Source organism: Mytilus galloprovincialis, chromosome 13, assembly GCF_965363235.1.
Source record: "Mytilus galloprovincialis chromosome 13, xbMytGall1.hap1.1, whole genome shotgun sequence".
In the NCBI taxonomy this organism is placed as follows: Eukaryota; Metazoa; Mollusca; class Bivalvia; order Mytilida; family Mytilidae; genus Mytilus; species Mytilus galloprovincialis.
The window spans coordinates 55,473,002-55,494,097 of NC_134850.1; the positions used below are offsets into that span (position 1 = coordinate 55,473,002).

The window sequence follows — 21,096 nt, forward strand, 5'->3', positions numbered from 1 at the left end:
TTGCACTTTTGTTCTGCAAAAACTTCCATAATTCCGCCCCAAATATTTGGTGTTTACACACATTAAGTGTCTTTTTATTATTCTTTAATATGCTTCTCCCAGATGGTGAATATACTGTCCGAATAATGTCGACATTTAGAGATGGAGCGTTGTTAGCGGCTGGAGGGACAGCTGGTTTATCCTTCCTAGCATGGAAAACCATGTTTCCGTGGATAAAGTATGATATACAGACATTGAAAAAATTGAAGAACGTAGGACAACAGACAAACGACGATATCATGACCAATCGTTTACTGATTGACCACTTTGAAGCTTCCGTCAAAAGATTTCCACAGCGAACCTACGTTATATATGAAGATAGATGTTACTCATATGAATATATAAACACTCAGGCATGCAGAGTAGCAAATATAGTTAGCCAATGGGGTTTAAAACAAGAGGATTCAGTTTCAATTCTGATTCACAACAGTCCAGATTTTATTTGGACATTTCTTGGTAAGATCAATGTAAATATATGTTACATATTTCCAAGTAAATAAACTCATCATAGACACTAAAATTTGAAATGTTATGTGTTGCGCCAAAGTGAGTTTCGTCTATAAAAGACTCATCAGTGACGCTCGAATAAAAAAAGTTAAAAAGGACACATAAAGTAGGAAGTTATACTTCTGTTATATTTTCTATGATAAGTGTGGTATTCCTTATGACTACAATTACAACATTTAATCTTGCTTCAAACTATAAATGATTGAATTAATGGTTTTTCTAAAAGAAAACGAATGAAAGAAACAAGTAATGAACAATTTAAGGTATAAACTTTACAAATATGTCCTTTTAATGAACAATTTATATGTATAATCTTCAGGATATTATCAATGTAAAAATTCAGAACAAAATGACAGATTATTTGTAAAATGTCTCAAAATTGTTTTAGCGATCTATTCAATGAACAAAACGTGCGTTTTGTCAAGGAGGATAAAAAAGACATTCCTGGTAAAAAAAATCTCCTTTTTGGAAATAGTCGTGAATAATTCTCATATTTCGTTTGCATTATTGTTTGCAATTAGAATAAGAGTGAGTAAATGAATCTTCAAAATAAAATTAACAAGAATATTTCTATAGTATACGGATGTCCAACACGCACTATCATATTCAATGTTCAGTGGACTGTACAATTCGGGTTAAAATTCTTTTTGGCATTAAAATTAGAAACATCATATCATAGGGAAGATGTGTACTAAGTTGCAAGTTGATTGGACTTTAACCTCATTTAAATCTACCTTGGCCAAAAACCTTAACATGAAGCTGGACAGACGGCCGGATGGATGAACGAACGGAAACATAATACCCCTAAATAATATTGACAATAAATTTACTTGAAAACAGACAAATATAAAAACATTAAGACATAACTAAAGGCAATACCGCTGTTCAAAAGTAATAAATCGACTGAGAGAAAACAAGCCTGGGTTACAAACAAAACCTGAGAGAAACACATCAACCATATACACACACATGGAAAGATCATACTATAAAATTAAATTAAACTTTACATATAAAATCGTTATATTCAAGTACCGCAGTTCAAAAGTAACAAATCGACTGAAAGAAAACAAACCTGGGTTACAAACAAAAACTGAGAGAAACACATCAACCATATACACACACATGGAAAGATCAAACTATAAAATTAAATTGAACTTTACATATAGAATCGGTATAGTCAAGTAGTATGAGTACTATGCGTACTTTAACGTGTAACCTACCCCCTGCATTGCTTGCTTTACATTCAAAGGCAGTGAATATATTCAATATTTTCAGGTTTATCAAAATTGGGTATAATAGCAACGTTATTAAACACGAACGTTCGAGGAGAAACATTGATAAAGGCTATCGATGTTACTGATACAAAAGCTGTCATTGTAGGTCAAGGTAGGTAACAACATCGAATTCATAGAAACAAATAAAAAATAGAAAACATTGAATTAGACGTTGTCCTTAATTTCTAAACGAATGTGATCGTTTTCACATTTGATATTTCAAATATGTTGTTAGTTCATTATCTTAGATGTATATAATTTTGAAACCTGACTGTCAATAACAGGATTCAAGTATAAAGTGAAGATAATAGATCGTTTAAACATATTTCTTTTATATATTTTATATGTAAATAGTACAGTAACCAGTGTAGATGTTCGCCACACACGTCAAATAAAACTGGTCAATCATGTCATTACACTTTTGACGACTCTGTAAATGACCCATCTAAATATTTTTATATGGACAGTTATTTAGCAAATTCAACAAAAACGTGATCAATGTCATAAATATTGACAACAATCGCAGTGGTATTTACATGTTATAAACGAAGAGTATGGCAATTTTGTATTACTTCATTCAGAAAATGAGTGAAAAAATTAATGTGATAGACATGTGAGGCCATCATGTAAAGTACATTCGAAAGACTAAATAATAGTTCAATGTTGAGTTTATATTATCAAAAAACTATTAAAATCAATGTTAACAACTTTCCTTTTGTAATTAACCCATGAATTATATAATTAAGGGGATGATCTTTATGATGCCGTCGATGAGATAGTGGATACAATTGGTGTACCAGTATATCTCATTGGACAATCTCCGAGTGCTGATAGTCGTTTCCAGTCGTGGGACAATCTAATGAGGCAGTCATCACCGGCAGATGTATGCTCAGCTGTTCGAAATCATATTGATTTTTCTAGTCCTGCTTGTTATATATTCACATCTGGAACAACAGGTACTAACAATATTTTGTGAATCATTCTAATATAAAGCTTATATTCTGATATATAAACAAGACTAACTGCAATACCAGCTAAAGCGTCCATACGGGGACACAGTTGAATTCAAAGTTAAAATCAAAATCAAAATTTCTGTTGTTGCTTCTTGGTCATTATCCTTTATCTGCCTTCCCTTTATTTTTTTTAACTTTTTGATCCAAAGTCTATCTATTTACAAAAAAATTGCACTATTCATTTCTATATCTTTAAACAATAATGTGTGGTATTGGTACCATATTATTCTGTTTAGACATTGAAGTCACATAGTATCGTTGCCATGTGAACGGAGCTTTTTTTATGGTATCCATAAATTTCGTCCCTTAATCTACATATTTTTTTTTTAAATAGGGAAGCCTCTCCATATACATCTCAAGCATATATTTCAATGGATCAACATTTATATTGTAAAATTGCACACTGTAGTTATGTACTGATGAATACATAAACAATATATATCTTTACTTCCAACCACCGCGCTCCTATGTTGACTTGCGAATTAATACACGTTGGTTACACGAATGTACATAAAACTGGCAAATGTAACATAACTTTTTCACTTTTGAGAACATATTTCATTTTCATTTCACGTGAACATATATTGTAAATTTTGAATATATCTGTTTTTCTCATTTAGGTGAAAAAGTTTTTTTTATAGTGTCATATTTTCCTGCCTTCAAAAAAAAACCAAAAAAACAATGAAGATGTATTTTGTTTTCTCAGAGAACGTGTTACATGTATATCATGAAAAAATAAACCTCGACTTGAGTATTGTTTCAAAGTCTTATTTCAAATGAAAATGATTGCGACCTTTTTATATGACAGGGCTACCAAAGGCAGCAATTGCCAGGCAAGGAAAACTAACTATGTGGGCTACATTATTTGTATTAATGGGCGTAACCCCAGATGACGTCATTTATGACGTTCTACCATTTTATCATGGAGTAGGACTGTCTGGAATGTTGGGTGCAGCTAAGGAAGGTATTTGTAATGCTATTATCTCATTTATACATTTCTGGAAATAATATTGGTTAAAAGTTAAAGAGCATAGACAACGTGTAATTAATACAGAGTTAAAGAAGTGATGTTGCTCTCCTTTATAAAAACAACACAACGCTGAGGAAAATATTCTGTAACGTTACATTTTGATAACAGGTAAATAATTTCAAAAACTGCAAAAAAACACACATTAAATGCTAACACGTTGTTATTGCTGTCAACTGTGTTTGCATAGACCAACAGAAGGAGTTTTGTATAATGATAACTTGATCACTTTTATATGCCAATATTTCTTGTGTTAAGATTGCCGGTAAGATAAACTAGTTACGTAGTGTCCTAGTGACTTAATACGATATGTATGGAATTTTCTGACCCCGTAAATATCGTATGTATCCTATGTAACAAATATATCTCCGTAAACCATGACTGTCCTTGTTAATATAACACAATGTGCACGTGACTAACGGCGGCAACAACTAACCAAATTAATGTAGAAATATACAATGAAACATGCTTTTTGGGGTAAACCATATGTATGATATCTCTTCGGACTAAGATGAAAGAATCATGATCAAATGTGTAAGCCACTAACACTGCGACAAATGCCTACGCAACATTGCATGATTTTGTTCAAAGTAATATTTATACTTTTACGATATTAACATAAATCACAAAAACTGTTATCCAAAAGTAAAAAAATCAAAGAAGATCGAATTTCATTTATTCTTAACTTTCCGAAGCTGATAATCTATAGCTAATAGGCAGCTTTGAAGTTGGTACACAGAATGAAATATTGTTTTCTTATCATATCCTAGGGGTCTTAAGGGCATACGATACAGTTTTGATCCCGTATTTACAGTTTGATGAAAATTTCCATAAAGGCTATTTTTTGCCTGATTAAATCAAATATGTAATAAAAAAATACCTTCATGTGCTACTTTTTGAGTTGAATGAGGTCGAAATTTTGTATATTTCCTCAAAATTTGGATTTGTGGCCGTATTTTTACTTTCGAAAGAAAGACATAACTGTTTTTGTTTTAAAAGATAAACACAAATTGTTTTTTGTTAAATAATTTGTAATTTCTGTATTTTATTAGTATCCTAAAAATTTATGCTTTTTTTATTAGGAAATAACTCATATTTATCAAATGGTCATGAATTGAGAAAGAAACGTAATGTTTTGCTGTATATTTATCAAAATAAAAAAAAATTGACTATTTACAGTTTTATAAAATTTGGTCCACATAATCTCCCTGCAAAATGAAACAAAATGTCATTTTAAAAAATAGAGGTCCGTGCATTCGTTTTCAAATTAAATCAGTTTGAATGATAAAAATCAGTTGAAAAAGGCATCTTTTCCCGATATGTCACAGTTTGACGTCGCGAAAATAACATTTTACGTTAGCAACGTCATTACCTTCCCTCTAACTGTATCGTATGCCCTTAAGCGGCAAAAGCATTGCTTCATTATATGAAGTTATTGTTCTTTTAAAAATGGCTGTTGTGTATATTTAACTATTGATAGATTGCACAGATAAAATTATTATAAACCACATACACTTATCTAGTCATTATTTCTCTAAGCTGCCTAAGTAGGATTCAAAGACGAATACAAGTTTCATTTACATGAGTATATTTTTGGTGAAAATCAGCCATCTGTTTTACAGCAAATATAGTTTTATAATTGATAATACAGCAAACATGCCTATCAAGCAGCCATACAAATTATAAATGACAAGTATTTGTTAGGATGTTTTTGCATTGTATATTGTGCCAAGAGAATCTTCTTCGAGGATTACCCTGATTAATAATCGTTTTTCTAGATGATGATTTTGTCAGAGAAAGGCTGAAGTATTGCATTAGGTTCATTTTCAAACTGACATATAATATGCAATTAATATGACATTGGTTTTATTACGTTTGATGCTGTCAACACCTCTCTTCCCTAACTTATTACCAAATATGTTTTTGCTGATCTATGGTGACTGTTGTAATTTCTGCTTTTTGCTATGTTTTCGTATAGTTTTGAGCAAATATATACGACGGAAACTATTTAAATTGATTAACTACAGTGAATAATTAAATGAATAATTCGGAGTAAAATAATATATTGATTCAATTCAACAATGTACATAATAAACTATTGTAATATATTTACATGTAATTCTCAACGTATTCTCAAGATACTTGTCTTATAAACAATTTGTCATGTACATTTGCATAAATAGGCGGAGCTGATCTCAATAATAATATTTCGCATGTGTTTTTGGAACTGGGATAAGGAATTGCCATACGATATGTGTATAGTAAATAATTTAGACCATGCGAGGCATACAGCTAATGCGCTTCTTCTTACCTCTAAAGGAACCACCTGGAATCTTTGCAATTGCTAAAATGTAAACAGCAAAGACTGCTGAACGTGACGTTGCACTGGTATTTATTTCAAATTACCGGAAGTAAATATTCTAAGCAGGAAGAAAAACATAACGTAAAACGCTTACATAAGATATAGGAGTCCTCGACTAAAATGCTTATAATACAACAATCTTATGAATAAACAAATCTAGACATACTAATTTTTCCAGTTAATTACTCTTTTACTTTTGTTTAGGAGGTTCGCGGGTACAAAAAATTCGGCAAAAATTAAACATTTGTTTTTTTTCATTACAAAGTTTATTTATTACAGTAATAGTTATTACTTTATGATTGGTACAAAAATCAACAAAACAAATCGGTTCGGTTTGGCCCCAGATGACTTTTAAAATGTTTATATCATTGCAAATGCTCCAAATTATCTCCCTTTGTTGCAAAAATGCCATGTATTGGCTTTACAATTGAAATATCTTCTTTAACTCATTGGTGACCTGTATTTTTTATTATTGTCTTCAAATAAGCTTTATATAAACTAAATAATTGTAAAATTTTAGCGATTTCTGTAATTAAGTTCTTTTTTTTTATTTCGATATTACCTTTATTTCTCCTATTAGTTCAACAGAAAAAAAGGTTATTAACAAAAATGTATGCTTCTTTCGGCGGCAGATTAGAGCTTAAATGAACGGTGACCCCATTTTTTATTTCATTTTTCTATTACGTATATGAGTTCATTTATGAAAAAATATAGAGAAATCCTATATAAGAAAAAATTTGATTTAGACCCGCGAGTCCCCTTAACAGTCTTAAAATAAGTTTTGCTTTAGTTTTGCTTTGTTTTTTTCAAGATTTCTTCTATGAGCATGTTAGTTGTGTGATGTGATTATCTTATATAATTAACACATTATACAATACTAAACTTAAGTTCCCAAATCTATAACGTTTTCAATTCTTTATTGGTGAAAAAAATATTTATAAAATCACATTTATTTTGCAGGTTGTTCACTACTCACTCGCAAAAAGTTTTCTGCGCATAAATTTTGGGCAGATTGTAGAAGACATAAAGTGACTATTGTTCAGTATATCGGAGAATTGTGTAGATATGTGTTAGCCGTACCGGAGGTAAATTAATGTAATCTTGAAAATTATAACACAAAGTTACATGTACTATGACACTCAAATATTATAGACAAAACAGAATCATTATGTATTTGAAAAAATGAAAGAATTTAATTTATTATCTGACAACAAGGAAATTCTTCTCATAGATAATTACTGGAATCATCTGTTTCTTTTTAAAAATTCGTTGTGACTTGATTTGTTATTGCTTGTTAAAGACCTCACGTTGTCTAATACACATGATAGTTTATTGAATTCATAACAGAATTACCAAATATGATCGACAGCCATAATTGACAAGTTGTGCTCTAGAAAAAAGAACTCTAATGAGTTGACAATAGTTCAACCCACTAAGAAGACCGTAATTGTATTCAGTACATTTAATTACATTATGTTTTGTATCCAATATTTTTAAAGTTAGCAACCCTGCAGTAGAATGATATTAATGACATGTCTATCTTAAATACATATCGGGTATAATATAATTTACAGCAGTAATTTGACGAACAACTGTTATCCTTTCCACATTTTACGATGATAATAAACATCGGAAATAAAAATACAGAGGACGAATTTCTGGCAGTTTTGTAAATTGAGATTTAGTAAACAATTTTCATATGAAAATAATGAGATATTGTATTATAAAAAATGAGTAAACAATGAAACAAGGTACAATTTAAGGGTTTAGATTAATTTAAAAAACAAAAAAGAGAAGCAATTATGGCAAGAAGCAAACAAAGATAGTCACAAAAGCACAAAATCTTGACTAGAAAGAGGTAAATACATAATCTGACATTGTTAATCAACTCCTTGATAGGTCATCGTTCGTTAAACTTAAATCAGTATTGACCTGTACAGCAGAAAAAAAATTCCGGTGCAAACAAAAAAGAGATGGAAATAATCCTTAGATGAATTTGTATGCCAAGAAAACATTAAAGTATATGTTCCAGACCGTATGAGTATTTGGACCGTACGCGTACGGTCTGGACCGTATGCGTACTTTTTCAAAATATTCATACGGTCAAACCATACGCGTACAATTTGACTAATATTAAGAAGTTGGTCAAGATTATTAGATACAAATGCATATAACAGATGAACATAACTCTCAAATTAATAAAATAAAGTTCAATTGTAATTGAAATAAAATCTTTATATTTTAACTATTCATTTTTTTTTTAAATTCACGCTAATTAAATCTGTTAATCTATTGTATTTAGTATGTCGATAAGTAATACATTAATTGAATTATGATCACTGAAATTGATGATATTCAGTGTATATAAAGTGCGAATCCAGTTAGTTCATTTTCACTGTCATATGCGGGTATGTCTATTGTAGAATAAAGGATCATGGGAAAACTGTATTTGTTTACGTTTTGAAAATACCAAATTAATTGATTTGAAGGAAAGTTTTTACATATTTTCATTGTGATATGTCTTTATTATGTACAAACATAGCATTAAAGTTCAAATAAGTGTTATAAAAGCAACATAATATAGCATATCGATTTTTGAAAGCGATCCATTTTAACTATAGATGCGATGAATTATCACTGTTAGTGCAGTCATTTCTGATGTGGAATTTTCGAAGATGCGAGGAATTTTTATTGTAGAATTATGTGATAAATGCACTTGAAACAAATGAAAAAACTTAGTTGATGACTTTAGAATTTATGATAAATGTATTTTCAAATTGAAATACAAACTCTTCATTCATTCTTTACCAAATATATAGCTTTTCAAACTTGTAACAAAAACGCTTCTCAAAATGTCATATTGTATTCTTCAAATTACGTTTTTCCTTGATTTAAAAAAAAAAATAAAAGATATTTCTGTATTTTTTTGAAGTCAAAGATTGATATTGCGGAGTTTAAGTGCAGTCTGTGTTAAATAGAGACGAGTACATTTGAGGACGTTATCTTCCACGCAATAAATACACTTGCGAACAGAGAATTATGCATCTTGAAACGCAATGGTGACAGAAAAGCTTATAAAAGATTAACTTTCCCCAGTTGTACCCTCAACTGCTTCAATTTCCATATTCTGAAAAGACAGTTTTGGTAGAACAAATGTTCTTGACTCGATTGTTGCTTGCATGATTTTAACTGCATAAGGTGAAACGGTATGTGACATAAATTATCCACAGTCATTAAGACATGAAATGTAAGGTGTGGGCGAACTTTTTTGTTTGCATTGGTACGTGAAGTAGAGCACCCTTGATACAAAAAAAATTATCCGTAATGAACAGCTCGATACCAGAGGAGGATTTAGGGGGACAGGGGGTTGCCCCCTTTTTGGAAAACATTTGGTTACTTTTATATGAAATCACTGGAGCGGGCCCCCTCTTAGGTAGCCATTGGACCCCTACTAATAAAAATTCCTAGATCCGCGAGTGGATACTACCACAGAGGTCAAACAATGCACATTTGGGTAATTGTACAAAACATGCATGCTACAATTCATGTTTGATGATCTTAGACCCTTTGGACCTCTATGTGGGCTATTTCGGTAACTTGGTAAAAATCCCCAAACTGGATACAAGGTTAGATTCAGCATGTCAAAGAACCCCAAATGTCCATAAGGTCTTTTGTCGATAAAAATGCATGCATGTATTACATTTGTTATTGAAGGCATGACTGTAACAATAGGATGAAGATAAAAAAAAATATCTTATTCTGGGGTCTCATTTAGATCCCGTTTACTGCTTTATCAGATTCCCGTATCCTGCTTATACTATGCAGTTCTCATTTTTTTAAATTTTCCGTGTCCCGCTATACTTTATTTCTCGTTTTCACGACACAATCATTTGACTATCACGTGTCACGCTTACAAAACAATCGGCAATTCCGCGTCACGCTTATACCCCAACGCGACCCACTATTCTACTCTTTTCTGACTCATATTAAGCCCATTATAAATATATTAAAAAAGTGTGTTTTTTATCCCTTTGTATCTCGTCTCGTTTCGGGTTGAGCCACAGATAGATAAGATGTCATATGTGACAATGAGACAACTCGCAAAACTAGTCACAATTTATAAAAGTATACCTTTATACGTCAAAATACGGGCTTCAACATGGAGTCTTGGCTCACACCGAACAGGAAGTTATAAAGGGCCCCAATGTAAAACCTTTTAAACGGGAATACCAACGATTCAATCTTTATCAAGATGTACGTAATTAGTGGTGAAGTGTCATGGAAATGGATAAAAAAAAACACAAGGATATGGAAATGGATAAAAAAACAAGGATAAAGATCCCTATAGGATTCATAAGAAATTTTAAAAATGGAATACATTTGAAATAAATGTTATTTCTATTGAATTTATTAAGAGTTTTTTAAAACCAAACTTTCCTCCGTAAGTTAAATTTTATCAAATCCGTCTCTTACTTTATCTATTGTTGGAGCAAGTCGACTAAATTAAGGCTTTACAGCTAATTTCCTAATGCATGTAAAGCAAAACTTTGGTTGACTTGATTGCTTAGTTTGTATAATTGTTTATACAAACTTTGTAAATAAGATTGACATCTTTAAACAATATGTATCGGCATAGTTTAACCTGTATTTATATAATTATTATATTTGAATTAAATTGGGTGTTATCATAATGATTGTACACAAAAAACAAAGCAAGCACGCTTACTAAAGTCTTGCTTTACATGCTTAAAAAAATACGCTGTAATAGATAAAAAAATAAATATATCATACAGTGAAAATGCGCCGCATATACAATACTAATGAATCGCTCTACAGTGAAAATGAAAGAATAGTATCATTATTCGACAGTAAACATGACTCGCATAAAGAAAGCATCATAGTGGAATTCAGTTCAATATGAAGAAACTGAATGACAAAACCTATTCTACGTTATACAACTTTAGTAATTGTGTTGAAATGCATATTTTTTCTGCAACAACATCTTACCTGTTAGTTATAAAACACCTGCACGATCTGTTCGTGAAATGTCCTAAATATTCACCTATTTTGGTATATATTTCACAGCTATTTGGATTTAGGCGCGAAAAAAAACCCGTTCGCATCTCTTACTTTGTTTTATTAGTATTATGTGTTTCTTAACATATACTTTTTAACTCATTTTCTTCATTTTCTTCAAAAATAAAAAAAAAGTCGTCTGTTTATTTACCATTCTACATCAAAAATTTCTGGCATATACAGTGAAAATGATATTTTAGGATCAGCACTTTACATACACTGATATTGGAAATAAATATAATGCGGGAGGACACTTCCTTTAGAATTTTTAGCAACTTTACAAAAAAATGCAAATGCAAAGGAACTTGCATGAACTGCAATGCTAACATGTAAATGTAAAAAATAATTCGTTATTTGTGGTAGCAATTGGGCGAGAGTACCAAAATAGGATTCAGATAATTATACAACTAAAACATATCTAAATTCAATTGTTCGTTTGTTCATTTTATTCATTAAATTGTAACGATATCAATTTTTGAAAACTAAAATTAAAGATTGTGATAAATGTTTGTTTAAATTTAACCCATATGATCCAATAGCATGTGTGGTCAGCTCGTATTGGACGTACGCGTATACTCATACGGTCCTACCGTACGCATATATTCTGACCGTACTAGTATATGTATACGGTCCGAACCGTACGCGTACGGTCCAAATCATCATATGGTCTGGAACATATATATATAGTATTACATATTAGAATGTGAAACATATAAATCAAAACAATTTTGATCTTGTGGAATGTTTTAAATAATGAAAACTTGAAAACTACTAATTTGAGCTATTAATACATATCGAGAGCATGGGAATTATTTTTCCAGCATCCAAAAGACGGAATTCACAATGTTCGAAGTTTTATTGGAAATGGATTGCGACAAGATATTTGGACCAAACTGCAGAAACGGTTCAAAATACCTAACATTTCGGAATTCTTTGGTGCAAGTGAGGGCACTAGTGCAGTGGTAAATGTATGCAACAGACCAGGGGCTGTTGGTAGAATATCCCCATTAATGGTAAGAACTATACAGTATATGAATTTCATACTGAAAAAGTCAATTTTGATTGATTAATATTATGTAATATTAATGTATATCAGATTAACGCTGATTTACAAATAAATGGAGGACAATAGAAACGGGATCGATAAATACAATAAACAAAATCGTTTCTTTGTGAAAACACGAAAAGAACAACATAAAGCCAATTTAGAAAAAACCAAAAACGACGAAGAGAAAAACACTATTAACAAATCATTCCACAGTTAACGAAATTAAGGATGTATTCTTCTGACTTTTCAGTCTCGTTCAGTCTCGTTGAAATCTCGTTCTTGAATTATTTCCAAAACATGTGATAGAAGTGGAAAATATAAATGAATTTTAAAAATATTATAAACAAACATAAATTTGTGAAAAAATTGTTCATTTACAATGAATGGTTTTTGAGTAATCCAGTTTTGATATTTTACGACCCTTCAAGTCAGTATTTTTAGCCAAAATTTTTTGAAAATGGGTGAGGGATACAAAAAATTATTTTACAAGAATTATGTACATCCCATATCATTTTGGTCTTTTCAAATTTCTTAGATATGTATTTTTTTCTATCATTAATAACAAAAAATGGAAATAATATGCATTTTGTTCTTAAAATTGTGAAAAATCACAAAAATACAAAATGACAGCATGGTAAATTTTACACAAAAAAGCGTCAAAATATGATAAAACTTTCTTATATTAACACCTACCTTTAGTTTTTGTAAGTAAAATTTATTCAGATTGGTCCACTCTATCTTTATAGAAAGTATGAAAAAAAGTTTAATTGTGGAACTGTCATTTTTTTAACGATAATAGCCCCAAAATAGGTAAAAATCAATGAAAAATGGGAAGATCATCAAAATTTTCTTCACCAATTATTTTCTTACAGTCTTATAAACCCAAAAATCAGCTAAAGAAAAAAAGTTTAATTCTAGAACTTTTGGGCTCCTCAGAGGTGTACATCCTTAAGATAAAATAAAAAATATTAATTGTGAGCCATTTATATTTCGTGTTTACTTTTGAATTAGTTTCAAAATTCCAGAATTTATCTTTTGCGGTATAATATCTTTGACATCGTAAAACGTTGAACATTTTGTGTTTTGAACATAATTTATCTTTATTAGAACAGATTGGATCCTGCCCCTAAGTTCCTGGTGAAATACGATGTTGTGACTGCCACACCGCTACGTGACAAGTCAGGACTATGTATTCAAGTACAAATAGGTATTTACTATCAAACAAAACGTATAGTTTGTGGTGAAATTATTGGGTCAAATGATATTCGTTTTCTTCATAGGTAGAGATGGTAAAAAAAATATATAACACAGAACCCAATTATTTTCATATTTATCTAAAACTATAAACTTTTTGCTTCTTATTCACTTGTTCATTTGATTGAGAGTGTTTAATTTTGTCAGTTTTTATCGACTAATGTTTTTTATGTTGATTGATTTTTGTTTATATTTCTAACTAAACAGGAGAACCCGGATTATTTCTATGTGGAATTACTGCAATGAACAGTATAGAAAAAGGTTTATACAAAGGTAACATGGAGATGACAGAGAAAAAGATTGTACGCAACGTGTTTAAAGAAGGTGATGCTTACTTCAACTTTGGTGACTCTATGATTCTAGATAAAGACTATTTTTTGTATTTCCATGACCGAGTTGGTGACACATTCAGGTAAGTGATTAAAAAATGTTTATTAAAGAACTCAATAGAAAATTCTGAACAAAAGTTTCTTACGATTGGCAAAATCAAAAGCTCAACACACCAATCGAATGGTAAAAAACTTTCATATACCGGATTATGTTTGGAAAATATTGGATTAAACCTGGTTTTTATAGCTAGCTTAACATTTCACTAAAATGACAGTTACGTAAAATCTACTTATATTGAAAGCAATTATGAGCAAAACAAACGGAGATCACAATTCAAAACATAGTGTTATCATCTTAATCACTATAAAAGCAAAAGACCATACAAAGAACAACAACATCGCATATAAACAAAGCACATAAGCAAATAGGAAATAAAAGAATATAAAAAAAAAACACACGGGCATGATATATCAATACCAATACACTCCAAGAGGATATAACCAGAACTGACCTAACTACAGAGGTTAAAAAGAAAATAAAGAAACACGCAAACTATATAGATATAGGAAGATGTGGTGTGAGTGAGACAACCCTCCATCCAATAGATATAGGAAGATGTGGTGTGAGTGCCAATGAGACAACTCTCCATCCAATAGATATATGAAGATGTGGTGTGAGTGCCAATGAGACAACTCTCCATCCAATAGATATAGGAATATGTGGTGTGAGTGCCAATGAGACAACTCTCCATCCAAAAGATATAGGAAGATATAGTGTGAGTGAGACAACTCTCCATCCAATAGATATAGGAAGATGTGGTGTGAGTGCCAATGAGACAACTCTCCATCCAATAGATATAGGAAGATGTGGTGTGAGTGAGACAACTCTCCATCCAATAGATATAGGAAGATGGGGTGTGAGTGCCAATGAGACAACTCTCCATCCAATGGATATAGGAAGATGTGGTGTGAGTGCCAATGAGACAACTTTCTATCCAATAGATATAGGAAGATGTGGTGTGAGTGAGACAACTCTCCATCCAATAGATATAGGAAGATGTGGTGTGAGGGAGACAACTCTCCATCTAATAGATATAGGAAGATGTGGTGTGAGTGAGACAACTCTCCATCCAATAGATATAGGAAGATGTGGTGTGAGTGAGACAACTCTCCATCCAATAAATATAGGAAGATGTGGTGTGAGTGCCAATGAGACAACTCTCCATCCAATAGATATAGGAAGATGTGATGTGAGTGCCAATGAGACCACTCTCCATCAAATAGATATAGGAAGATGTGGTATGAGTGCCAATGAGACAACTCTCCATCCAATAGATATAGGAAGATGTGGTATGAGTGCCAATGGGACAACTCTCCATGCAATAGATATAGGAAGATGTGGTGTGAGTGAGACAACTCTCCATCCAATAGATATAGGAAGATGTGGTGTGAGTGAGACAACTCTCCATCCAATAGATATAGGAAGATGTGGTGTGAGTGAGACAACTCTCCATCCAATAGATATAGGAAGATGTGGTGTGAGTGAGACAACTCTCCATCCAATAGATATAGGAAGATGTGGTGTGAGTGAGACAACTCTCCATCCAATAGATATAGGAAGATGTGGTGTGAGTGCCAATAAGACAACTCTCCACCCAATAGATATAGGAAGATGTGGTGTGAGTGAGACAACTCTCCATCCAATAGATATAGGAAGATGTGGTGTGAGTGAGACAACTGTCCATCCAATAGATATAGGAAGATGTGGTGTGAGTGCCAATAAGACAACTCTCCACCCAATAGATATAGGAAGATGTGGTGTGAGTGCCAATGAGACAACTCTCCATCCAATAGAAATAGGAAGATGTGGTGTGAGTGAGACAACTCTCCATCCAATAGATATAGGAAGATGTGATGTGAGTGAGACAACTCTCCATCCAATAGATATAGGAAGATGTGGTGTGAGTGCAATAAGACAACTCTCCATCCAATAGATATAGGAAGACGTGGTGTGAGTGCCAATGAGACAATTATCTCTCCAATAGATATAGGAAGGTGTGGTGTGAGTGCCAATAAGACAACTCTCCATCCAATAGATATAGGAAGATGTGGTGTGAGTGCCAATGAGACAACTCTCCATCCAAATTTAAAAAAAGTAAACCATTATAGGTCAATGTACGGCCTTCAACACGCAGCCGTGGCTCACTACGAACAACAAGCTATAAAAAGCCCCCAAATTACTAGTGTTAAACCATTCAAACGGGACAACCAACGGTCTAATCTATATAAAATTTAAAAAAAAACGAGAATCAAGTATAAATTACATAAACAAACGACAAGGAATCTGTACATCAGAGTTCTGACTTAGGACAGGTGCAAACATTTGCAGCGGGATTAAACGTAATGGATCCAAACCTTCTCCCTTTGTCTGAAATATAGGTTGATTTGTTCATTTAGTAATAAAGCTACATTAACATAAAACAAAATATGGATACCTCAAGCAAAGAGAAAATGTGTGTCGTCATATGATAATTGGTGCAAAAAGTACTACCATTGAGTAGGCAGAGGCATACATGAAGATTTAAAATTAGTTGACTTGTTAAATATTTTGTTAAATACACGGTCTTTTAAGTTTGATTTTATTTCATCTACTACCATTCTATGTGACCGAATTAAATCAGCTCAAACAGTCTTCTGAGTTAGCAATTAATTTAATATAATCTGTTTCATTTACAAGGCTTTATTTATCTCATAAAACATAAAACACATGATACACACCAAAGTCAATATCTTTAAAAGAAGGACGAAAGATACCAAAGGGACAGTCAAACTCATCAATCTAAATCAAACTGACAACGCCATGGCTAAAAATGAAAAAGACAAACAAACAACAGCACACATTACACAACATAGAAAACTAAAGAATAAACAACACGAACCCCACCACAAAACTAGGGGTGATCTCAGGTGCTCCGGAAGGGTAAGCAGATCCTGCTCCACATGTGGCACCCGTCGTGTAGCTTATGTGATAACAAATCCGGTAAATAGTCTAATTCGGTAGGTCACTTTCATGAAAGGGAAGGGGATTGTAGTTACGACGTAAAGAACATATCCGATATCATTTGTGAAACGGTTATTCCATAACAGTCAACCAACTCGTGATGGCGTCCATAAAATTTCCGAAGGGATGATTTCAACTACACCATTTGGAACTCTTGGTTTAATAGCTTCTTTGTGAGCAGCGACCCTTTATCAAGAAAATCAACCAATATTCGTACATGGTTCAACATTATAAAATAAAGATGTACATGTAATACGAAAAAAAAAGAACATTTTGAAAAAACTGCAAAATTGTAAAGTCTAACCAGCAAAATCTTATTAGTTTCAAACATAACAGATCCAATACTTTTTAAAGTTGACTTTTTTACCCGTTTTTTTTTCTGTGAAAAATATTAAACATTTTAATACAACGTGTGCCGTATACGGTGCAGGAAATGCTTACCCTTCTGGAGCACCTGATTTCACTCCCGGTTTTTAGTGGAGTTCGTGTTGTTTCTTAATTATTATTTATAACAGTTGATGTAAATGTCCTTTGGTTTTGTGAGTCATTGTTTACTCCTTGGATTTGATTGTTATTCTTATTTGAAAGGTTTAAAGCTTGAACGTTGATTGACACGCGGGAGTAAAAGGAATTTGATCTCTCATTTGAATGTCTTTGAATGTATATGAATTATGCATAAGATAGCTACGGAACCAGGTTTATTCCACAATTTTCTACATAAGAAAATGACTTTACTACGTCAGGAACATAAAAGTTGTTATCCATTTGTTTGATGTGTTTCAGCTCTTGATTATGTTGTTCGATAACGGACTTTTCGTTTCGAATTTTCCGCTGATTTAGGTAATATTGTTACTTCACTTTTTTTCAAAACATGCGCATTATAAAAGAATTATTTCAAAAATAAACATGACAAACAGGGTCTTATCTGAGCTGTCTTTTTCGTATTTATTTGGTTTCTATATCTTTTTAAATCTAATTGATTTTAATGTCGAGTTCAACAATGAATTTTTTATGAAAATAATTCATCTGACAAAATACAATGTTCATCGAAAATGTTGCCCTTAAAAGTTATTTTTAGGATTTATAAAGATCATAATTATTAACAAAAAAGGGGAGTTGCCGATCCTCTTAAGTGTAATTACAACTAACTCAGTATATCACTATAATAACTGTCTTCATGTACATGCATTTATTAAGGTAATCAATTACTTTTAAGTTGAGAATTTGTTTATATAGTCAATCATCTTAACAGTTGAATCTCGACCCAAAACTTTTCCTTTGTCTGCTGTTTTTTTCGACAAATACAAATTAGTAGTAATAAACTATTGATTTTTACATAATGTTATGTACGTTCCCTATTGGGATTTTCTTACAAAAAAATAAACTTGTTTGTTCTCTGCTCAGAAGACTTGTTTTCGACCTGTTTCATAGTTGTTTTCACGTTATAGTAGGAGACAATAAGAAGATATTCTTCATTTTTTATATAGTTTAATATAGTTATAGAATAGTTTGGTATAATTTGTTGGTTTCTAGCCCTCAACTTCTTACTATTATAAGTGTTCCTTTGTAGATGTGGTATGATTGCCAATGAAAGACCACATGACACAGAAATAAACAGCTTAATGTCACCGTATGACCTTCAACAATAAACAAAACTAATACCGCATGGTAGGCCATAAAAGACACCAAAATACCAAATGTAAAACAATTCAAACGAAAAAAAAACTACCAGCATAATAAATGAAAAAAAAAATGAAAAATAGTAATGAACGACAACCCCTTAAATTCAGACTCCTGACTTGAAACAGTCCAATTCATACAGAATATGTCAGGGTTAAACATGTAACATGTCCCCTAACTTGGACGGTGGTGTAACAGGGAGTTATAAAAATCAGTTGAAAATTCATAAGATGGATACGCATAGAAATACATCTAACAAAACACAAAGTGGACATTGCCGGGTAGTTGTACGTTACAACAACAAATAGACACTAGGTACATATATGTGTGTACCATTTAATAATAGTTGCATCATCTGATTTTAATTTATTAAATTTCAGATGGAAAGGTGAAAATGTATCCACAACAGAAGTTGCCAATATAATGACCGCCTTACCTTTCATAATAGATGTTAATGTATATGGTATAACCGTCCCTGGTAAGAACTAGATCATTTTCTGTATTTATCCATATAATATTACAAATAAGCAAATCGATGATCGATATTTTCATATATTTTGTCGCTGCTACACCTGTAACTAAATTACAGCTTATTCGCATCTCTTTTTTTCATGATGGTTCAGTGCAGGTCACAACCCAAAATCGTGTAAATCTTAAAACAAAAGGAATTAGAAAACCAAACCTTGGATGAACACAAATAGGTATAAGGATACATGGCCTTAACGTTAATCTAAATTCATTCCAGCGTTACAAGAAATCATCTAAACAGCACTGGCAATCCTACCACATCTTCTTTTTTAATATCAGAAGGACGGAATTTTATAATCTTTACATATATTAAGATGTAATCTACCGTTCTAACGCCATTGTTTTTGTCAGTTCACATCCATGCAACAAGAATGATATCTGTCGTAGCATAAACCACAATTACGTCTCTTGTGAAATACAAAAATGTATAAAAAAAACTACCGGAAGCAAAGGTTAAATTAAAATAGGAGAAGTCAGACATCTTTGAGTCATGGGTTGTCATGTTATTTTTTTATATGAATTTGAATGTCTGTCTTTTAAGTACAAAAAAATATATATGCGAATCGTACGCGGTTTAATTGTAGGTTGCAAAATGAAATATTTTCAAATAATGAAACGTTGGAATAGAGACGCAATACATAAGTAAAGTCAGCAGTAGCATACCGCTGTTCAAAACTCGTAAATCTATGGACAAAAAACAAAATCGGGGTAACAAACTAAAACTGAGGGAAACGCATTAAATATAAGAGAACAACGACACAACATTAAAATGTAACACACACAGCAACGGACTAAGCATTAGACAAAATCCGATGAGAATAACCAATATAACATCAGTCAATTTATTATTGAACGATGTATATATTTTTAAAAAATTCAAGTAATATTATATTATAATTGTTAAAAAAAACAGGTCATGACGGACGGGCTGGGATGGCATCGATTATCTTGAAGGATAAAGAAGAGATGAGTGTCGAAAAGTTAAACGCCATATACAACCACTTGGAACAAAAATTACCAAAATATGCAAGACCTATTGTATTACGGTTTGAAAGAAAAATGAGAACAACGGGAACTTTCAAGAACCAAAAAGGAGACTTGATGAAAGAAGGATTTGATCCAAACATTGTATCGGACACAATGTATTATTTGTCTACAGAAGCCAAATCATATGTGCCTCTTGATAAGGAAAGCTATCATCATATGCTACAGTCCAAACTTTGAATGAACCATTAAAAATATCATTTCTCGTCTATTATCAGCTTTAAAAACAATCATATTGATTGATTTATTTAAACTTTTTCCTTTTTCAATATAAAGCTTGATATGCTGGTTATAGTTGTCAAAATTGCAATCATCTAAGATGTTTCACATTGTCTTATCGGGGCCTTTTATAGCTGAGTATGCTATTTGCTCATTGTGGAAGGCCGTGCAGTGACCTGTAGTTGTTAATATCTGTGTCATTGTGTCGGTGTGGACAGTTGTCTCATTGGCAATCATACCACATCTTTTTTATATATTCATTTTCGTTTTAAGTAATGATTATAGAACATTTGTATTGTTATGCATGTTATTTTATTTTTTATAGAATAATAATAAAAATAAATTCATTATATAAGTTGTGTCAAGTTATGTAAAATTACCAAACTGGGTGCATTGTTTATATTTCATGTCCATTGTTTAATGCCATTTATATAGACAGAAGAGATGTGGTATGAGTGTCAATCAGACAACTATCCATCCCAGTCACAATATGTAAAGATAAACCATTCAATTATAAGCTAAAGTAAGGTCTTCAACACGGAGCCTTACACCTCATATCGAACAGCAAGCTATAGAGAGTCCCAAAATGGCAATTGTAAAGCAATTCAAAAGAGGAAACCAATGGTCTCATCTAT

At 31.9% G+C, this 21,096-nt stretch overlaps 1 protein-coding gene across 1 annotated transcript; it reads left to right on the plus strand.

Annotated features, from left to right (window-relative positions):
• The first annotated feature begins 75 nt into the window (after nucleotides 1-75).
• On the plus strand, nucleotides 76-20,816 carry LOC143057176 (long-chain fatty acid transport protein 2-like). The gene is made up of 10 exons (XM_076230433.1): nucleotides 76-495; nucleotides 1,822-1,932; nucleotides 2,567-2,776; nucleotides 3,642-3,797; nucleotides 7,183-7,307; nucleotides 12,120-12,311; nucleotides 13,454-13,553; nucleotides 13,808-14,012; nucleotides 19,051-19,148; nucleotides 20,112-20,816. The coding sequence occupies exons 1-10, from the start codon at nucleotides 90-92 to the stop codon at nucleotides 20,420-20,422; spliced, it is 1,914 nt and encodes a 637-aa protein (XP_076086548.1). The 5' UTR covers nucleotides 76-89; the 3' UTR covers nucleotides 20,423-20,816.
• The last annotated feature ends 280 nt before the right edge of the window (nucleotides 20,817-21,096 follow it).